This window comes from Merops nubicus, unplaced genomic scaffold (assembly GCF_000691845.1).
Source record: "Merops nubicus isolate BGI_N331 unplaced genomic scaffold, ASM69184v1 scaffold27831, whole genome shotgun sequence".
In the NCBI taxonomy this organism is placed as follows: Eukaryota; Metazoa; Chordata; class Aves; order Coraciiformes; family Meropidae; genus Merops; species Merops nubicus.
The window spans coordinates 1,635-8,881 of record NW_008590680.1 but is presented as its reverse complement, the minus strand read 5'-3'; the positions used below and the strand labels follow the sequence as shown (position 1 = coordinate 8,881).

At 57.8% G+C, this 7,247-nt stretch overlaps 1 protein-coding gene across 1 annotated transcript in view; it reads right to left on the bottom strand.

Annotated features, from left to right (window-relative positions):
- PRELP (proline/arginine-rich end leucine-rich repeat protein) overlaps positions 1–2,686 on the bottom strand; it is a 3,061-nt gene extending 375 nt beyond the window's left edge. The window contains exon 1 of the mRNA XM_008950046.1: positions 1,746–2,686. Within this exon, the coding sequence (XP_008948294.1) occupies positions 1,746–2,670 (925 nt within the window). The 5' untranslated portion in view covers positions 2,671–2,686. The remainder of the gene's footprint in view (positions 1–1,745) is intronic.
- Positions 2,687–7,247: the final 4,561 nt, after the last annotated feature.

Here is a 7,247-nt window from a genome sequence, read left to right as displayed (position 1 = left end):
CCTCCCTGCCTGCCTGGGGGACCCCCCCAAAGGGGGTTGCTGCTGCGGGGGAGAATCCCCAGCTTCTCCCAGCACCCAGCACGGCCCCAGAGAGAAGGAAATCTTGCTTTGGTTCAGGAATGAAGTAGGTCACGTTCAGCCAGAGCGTGGCGAGGGATGCGGTGTCATTTGAAAGAGAAAAGGGATTATTTCAAACACGAAACCTGCCGAGCCAGCTCTAAGCCTTCAAAAAAAGACATCAAGGAAACATGTCCCAGCACCGTTACGCTAAAGATAACGCCAATAACCGGCTCGTTGCTCGCCTCTGGATTTCCACGTGCTTCTCCCCACCCCGGGGCCTGAGCCATGGAAAATAAACCTGGGGATTCGTGTGTCGTTATGCAGCTCCAGGGACTGAAACCTTATAAAAGCTGGGTAAAATAGGCAAAAAAAAGCACTAGGGCATGAGGTGTACGGCCACGTGGGCACCTCTTCGTGGAAAGCCCTGACAGGAGCTGGGCACTGGTGCACGTGAAGCCAGCAGTGGGCACCACGTTTGCCCCCAAGGTCCCTGTTGGCTGCAGTTTGGTGGTTAAATAAAACATGGATTAACTGGTGTTTGAACCAGATGTGCATCGCTGGCGTTTGAACCAGATGTGCATCACTGCATTGTTATTCCCTGGGAACTGCCCCTGGTGGAGAGAAGGGCTGTGGCTTTGTCCCTCTTCCTGGCCACACCTCCCACAACGGGATTAGCTCCTGCCTGCAAAGAGTGGCTTTCCCACCCCTCCCTGGCTCACGGTCCCTGTTCGGGCAGGAGCTGACCCTGCTGAAGCTGCTCGGGGACTTTACAGCCCCTCTCTGGCAGTGGAGAAATCCAGTGAACACCACAGCAGGGGAGTTCTCGTGTCCCCCCACTTGTAGGGACCAGCCTCCTGCCTGGCAGCTTTGTCACGGGTGAGGGGTGTCCTGGGTGGGTCCTGCAGCCCCCCTGCACCCCACCAGAGCCACAAAGAGAAGAGCCCAGCACGCTTTTCCTGGGCCACACGGAGGGTTTCTGGAGGAGCGTCTCATTCCTGCACCCCCACGGGTTATGAGGTCAGCAGATTGCTGGACCTCTAGTGGTAGAAACATCTGGGGTGATCAGGAATGGAGCTCTGTCTTCTTCTCAAAGGAGCTGGCTACGTTTACACATTTCACAGGCCAGCCCCTCTCCCGTGAAATCACAACACTCTGCCTGGAACGGTGTGAAACTGCCCCGGCTGGTTTGCCAAGGCAACCTCCATCCCAGCCTTGTTCTCCCTGTTCCTTCCTCTCGAGGCTCAGCTCGAGAGCTGAGCTGGGTTATTTCTAACCATCTTGACTGCGTATTTGGCATCTGTTCTTAAAATATGTGCACAGACTCTCCTTTTTAAATATCCCTATTTCTGAGCCCTGCTGGGGAAGTAACTGTTTAGCTGGTGGCCCCGAGGAAGAGCTGCCCATGGCAGTGAAGAAGAAAAGCCCTGCAGCACCAGAGAGAACTCAGCTCTGCTCCTCAGCTACCACCCCACTCCTCAGGCCATCTTTCCCCACATGCCACCATTCCCCTTGTTGCCTTGACCTGCAAAGATCTCCCAGCTCATCTCACCACAGCATCCCCTTTTGAAGGGTTCCCATCCCACTGGGTGAAAAGTGACCTTTCTCAACACAACACTTGCCATCCCCAAGTCCATCTGCTCCCCCCAGACCCCACCACAGCCTCTCAACTGGCCAGGGCAACTTACTTTCAATGGAGTTGTTATTCAGGTAGAGGTGCTCCAGCTTGGGGCTGATGAAAGGGACATTGGTGAGCTTGTTGTGGGCCAGGTGCAACACCAGCAAGTTGGTGAGGTTGAAGGAGTTCTTGGGGAGCCCCTTGTCAGATATCTGGTTGTAATTGAGCCGGATGAATGCCAGGTTGGGGAACTCCTTGAAGTAGTCACTGGGGATGTCCTCGATGTTGTTCCTGTCCAGGAAGAGCTGGTGGATGGCACTGGGCACCCCAGGGGGCATTTTCCTCAGGATGTTATGGGCCAGGTTGAGTTGCATGAGGTTCTTGAGTCCCTTGAAGGTGTTTTTGTTGAAGACCCCATCACTTAGTTTGTTGTGGTGCAGATCCAAGAGCACCAGGTTCTCCAGCTTGTTGAAGACCCCAGCAGGGATCTTGGAGATCTGGTTCCTGCTCAGGCGCAGCTGCTCCAGGTTGGGTGGCAGGAAGGCAGGCACCTCCTTGAGCTGGTTCTTCTCCATGTAGAGGAAGATGAGGTTTTCCAGCTTCTCCAGGACCCTCCTGTCCACTTTTCGGATGCGATTGTTGTCCAGGTTGTTTTTTTTATTCCTGAAGGACTCCTCGGGCAGGTCGTCGATGAAGTTGTTCTGGAGGTAGAGGTAGTGGATGCGGGAGGGGATGACGGGGACCTTCCGCAGGTTGCGGCTGTCACAGTAGAGGGCAGAGGGGAAGTCTGGGGGGCAGTAGCATTCTCGAGGGCAGTCGGGGAAGACGGAAGGGGGACCCGGAGGCAGGGGTGGGGGCAGCTCCGTGGGCTCGACGGGCTCGATGAACTCAGGGGGAGGGCGGGTGGGTTTCCGGGGAGGTTTCCTCCGCTGCCCGCTCACCTCCGAGATCAGCACAAGCACGAGTGGGAGAAGCACTCTGAAGGCCACCTTCATGGTCCAGATGTTTCCCTGAGGGAGGCAACAAGAAGAGGTGGGGTTAGGAAGCGCCCGATTTTGGTACCTCATCATCTCCCAGCTCCCCCATCCCTGGCAGGCAGGAATTTATCCCACAGCCCTGCCAGGAACCTGCTGGTTGCTTTCTTTCCCTTTGGAAGAGATCTTTAAACCCATCCTCCCTCTAGACCATGAGCCACTGAGACCCCCTCAGCTTTATGCCATGAGGAGGGGAGGTGGGTGGGCTTTTTAGTTTGGGTTGGGTTTTTTTTTCACTGCCCTGCCAAGCCTGCCCCCCAACACCACTCCGAAGGATGGATTGCCCCTTCAGAAACCTTGAAGGATTAGGCTTCATTTTGCACTTGAGCCAAAAAAATCAATGATTCAGTAGCAAACTGGCTGAGGGACAGTATCGGGAGGCCAGCAGCAGTTATGCAGGGCAGAAAGATGGATGGTCCTGTGCTTCAGGGACCAGGTTTTAATATAGGACAGCCCATTTTCAAGGCTGTGTGATAAAAAGGGTATCTGCAAGATTACTCCTGGGCAATACTGGAGGTGTCTGGCTCCACAGCTCCTTGTGCTGCACTTGGGACCAACCCACCACCACTGGTCCCACTGTAGGGTGCTGGGCTGGGCTGGTTATTTGGGGAGAGTCCCAGGAGAGGTGGGAGATGTGGAGGGATCAGGTGAGGTCTCTGCTTGCCCTAGCTGGAGAGTTTCTCCTGGACAGCAGCCCAACACCTTACACATACCACCTCTCCCTCTTCTCTGGGTCCTCATCAAGCCCATGAAGGCTGCCAGTCCCATCCCTGCCTGTCCCATCCCTGCTGCTGCCTGGAATAACAGCAACCATCCTTGCGAGACTGCTGCTGGTAGCTCTCCAGCTGAAGCCTTGGAGGATGGAAGGATCCAGCTTGTCACAGACAAGCACCCCAGAAAGCCCCATGCAGAAGGTGCTCCGGATGCTCCAGCGCTCCCCAGGGCCATCTGGAGCAGAGCACACCGTGGGCTTCCTGGGCAGATACCTCGGGCAGTTTGCCAGCCTTTTCCAAGGGGTGTTTGCCAGCCCAGCAGGAACAGAGTCGAGCTGGATGCATAGCGAGGCAGATGGAGCTCAGCAGAGGCAGGGTGGGGAAGAGACTCAAGAGAGATGAGACAGGGGAGGAAGATGGGGAGGAAGGTGAGGAGACTCAAAGGAAGATGGATCTCTGAGATAAACAGTGTCTGCTGTGGGAGCCAGTGCTGCTGGGACTGCAGCATGGGGCAGGAGCTGTTGGTGATGCTGGAGCACTGATGCTGAGGAGAGATGACTCTCAGCTCATTGCTCTCTCTGGGCAAAGTGGAGCTCACTGGCCCACAGCCCTGCCATGGTGGCCACAGGGGCTGGGGCACTGGCGTCAGCGTGGCTGGTGAGAGCAGCCAACAGACAGCAGGGAAACGTCCCCCAGCACTGCTGGGGCAGCTCGTGGCCACACCAGCCCTTTTCTGCTCACTGCTTCCCACTGGGTCCTCATCCCACCCAGGGATGCCCTTAGGACCGTCGAGGGGCCACCACTCCCATGGCTGCGCTAGCCCAGCTCCCTTTGAAGTGATCCCACACTGTTCCTGGGGCTCCAAGTCATTGACTTTCTCCAAGAAAACATCCTGTTCTCACCCCCCACCCCAGGCCAGGGCTGTTACTTTCCTTTTTGTCTCACTCGCTCCCATCTGGCTCTGTTTAACCCTACGAGCCTCCCGTGGCTGCTGGTTTCAATCAGGGCTCTGGCATCTCGCTGGGGGAAGGGAGGGACGGGGAAGAGCAACGGGGCCCCGAATGCTGCCAGAAATTCAGCTCGGCAGTGCTGCAGCGAGTCCCCTTTGGGGATGTACGTGCGTGCTTCTGTGTTGTGAGAGCTCAGACTGGGATCTCAGATGCCACGGCGGGCTGCAGAGAACGGACAAATTCGTGGCAGGGAGCTTCCCGCAGCACCCCGCTCCCCTCCCAGCCACGGCTCTCCCTGCACGTGGCTCTCCCCCCAGCTTGTCCCAGACTTTTCCAGAGCTGTGGCCCTGTCGGGGGGCTGGCTGAGCTCTCGGCCCTTCCAGGGATGACGTGGCCCTGCACAGCCTGCACCGTCCCCTCTGCACAAGGTTTTCACACTGCAGATGTTGAGGGACTCTGCACAGCACCCCGCTCCCCTCCCAGCCACGGCTCTCCCTGCACGTGGCTCTCCCCCCAGCTTGTCCCAGACTTTTCCAGAGCTGTGGCCCTGTCGGGGGGCTGGCTGAGCTCTCGGCCCTTCCAGGGATGACGTGGCCCTGCACAGCCTGCACCGTCCCCTCTGCACAAGGTTTTCACACTGCAGATGTTGAGGGACTCTGCACATAGCAGAAGCAGCCAGCCAGCCAGAAATTCGGGCTGGAGAGTGGCAGCATCGTGTGGCATTTGTCTGCACAGAAGGGAAGAGTCAGGAGGCAGATGCAGCCCCTTTTATCTGCTGTTCCACATCCCCACGAGGGCTGCCACAGCCCCTCTGCCCGTTGCCAGCACTGCCACAACCCTCCGGGGCTGCTGGCCCCCACCAGCCCCTCCCTGCAGAGCTGCAGCTCCCCGCAGAGGCTCTGCCCACAGCTCCCCAGCCTGCTCCAGGAGAGCAGGACCACTTCCAAGCGATCTGCAGGAACCCAGCTCACAGCCAGCAGTCCCCACAACAGCCCTCCATCCAGGGTAACGGGGATGCGACGAGCCTGAGGCCACCACAAGCTTTACAATTGCCTCCAACAGGCTGGAAGGTTCAAAGCCAGCTCTCCCTGGAGCCGACACAGTCGGCAGTCTGTTCTCCATCCAGTTTCATGCAGTTGAGTTCCCTGGCGTGAAATGCAAGGAGCCAGATTTCAAAATCCCACACCCTGAGTCTGCACTAGCACCAGCTGCCCAGGCCACGGCACAGTGCCCGCTCTGCAAATGTCTCCACTCGACCTTTCTCACCACTCCCTGACCGACAGGACAGCTCAGATCCCAGCTACCCACAAGGAATCCATGCAACTGGAATAAAGTTCAATCGTGAAGCAATGAATGCCTTCAGGAAACCAACCTCCTGGTGTGGAGAAAAGCCTCGAGTCACGGTCAAAACCAGTTCTGGCACCTCCTGAGCTGTGGGATGGGATGACCACCTCGGCCTGGGTGCAAGAGCAAGGCACCCAACAGATGCCAGCCCAGGGGTTCTTCCAGAAGGAGGCAGCTGTTCCCTCAGTCATCCCATTACAACTGACAAAAATCCGGCATGACAGCTGGAAATTCCAGCACCAAATGCCACTGGTGTTTGCTTTCCAAACAGTTGATCTTTGCTGCATCTCCCTCACCCACAGCTCCCAAGCAGAGCTCACTGCCAGCCCAGGGACCGGTGCCAAGGGCAGGCAAAAATCACCACCTCTGGAGCAAGAGTGAGCTATGGAAATGTCACAGGGGGGGTTTTGTCATGGGCAGAAGTCCCAACATTCTCCTTTGGGTGCCTCCTGCCCTCCTCACCTCCCCTGCAGCAGCTGGCTCTGGAGAGCTGTCCCCCTGCTCCTGTGGAGGGGCTGGGAGGGATAAAAGGAGCTTCTGGCTTTGGGGGGAGAAGGGAAAGCCTGGATAGCTGAACCAGGGATCCTTTCCAGAGGGTTGCCCATAACCCTGCTAGTTCCCTTCACAGCTTTCCCACCAAGACCCCCGATTCCCATCATCTCTGCAGCCCCCACGGCTGACAAATGACCCCCCACCCAGCCTAGAAACCTGCACGGTGGAGCAGCACAAGGCAGGCAAACTAAAAATAACCAAAAGGAGCCAGTGAAGCTCTCTCCTTGGCTTCCCTCACGGCCAACCACCGCAACAGCCCGTTCGTGTCTCTGCAAGAATCTGGGTCTGATCAGCTGCAACCAAAACAGGGAGTTCTTTATCCAGTGGCGCTGGAGAGCTGGGAAGGGTGGAAAAGGGCTCAACACGGTGCAAGCCTGTCCTCCGAGGGGCAGGCTGACACAGGGCTCAGCCCTCTGCATGTTTCTTCTCCTGGGGACAGCACCGTGCCGTGGAGAGGATGGAGGGGTCTCGGCTGACCCTGCTGGAGAGCAGCTCGGACACGCTCCTGGGCTCCTGACACAGGGCTCAGCTCTCTGCCTGTTTCTTCTCGTGGGGACAGCACCGTGCCCGTGGAGAGGATGGAGGGGTCTCGGGTGACCCTGCTGGAGGGCAGCTCAGACACGCTCCTGGGCTCTCTAGCAACACTTTTGGGCTCAGCCCAAGGCCTGTGAGACATGGGGATGACAAGGCAGAGCTCCTGCCTGCCAGGAGTGTTTCCTCACTGTCCCACAGTCACCAGGCTCCTTGCGAAAGGCTTGTCATGTTCCCTGCTCCCTCCCGTCACCTCCTCCTGCAGCCGGGGCCTTGGGAAGGCAGCCCTGGCAGAGAACACCTTTCTGCTGCCTTCCCCGTGTCAGCAATTCCTCCTCCTCCTCCTCCTCCTCCCTCTCTCTGCATGTCCCGACCCTTCCCAGGGCTGCTCCCGGCTCCGCCCGCTCGCAGATCTCTCTGCCACACACAGTGGAACTGGCTGGAGACA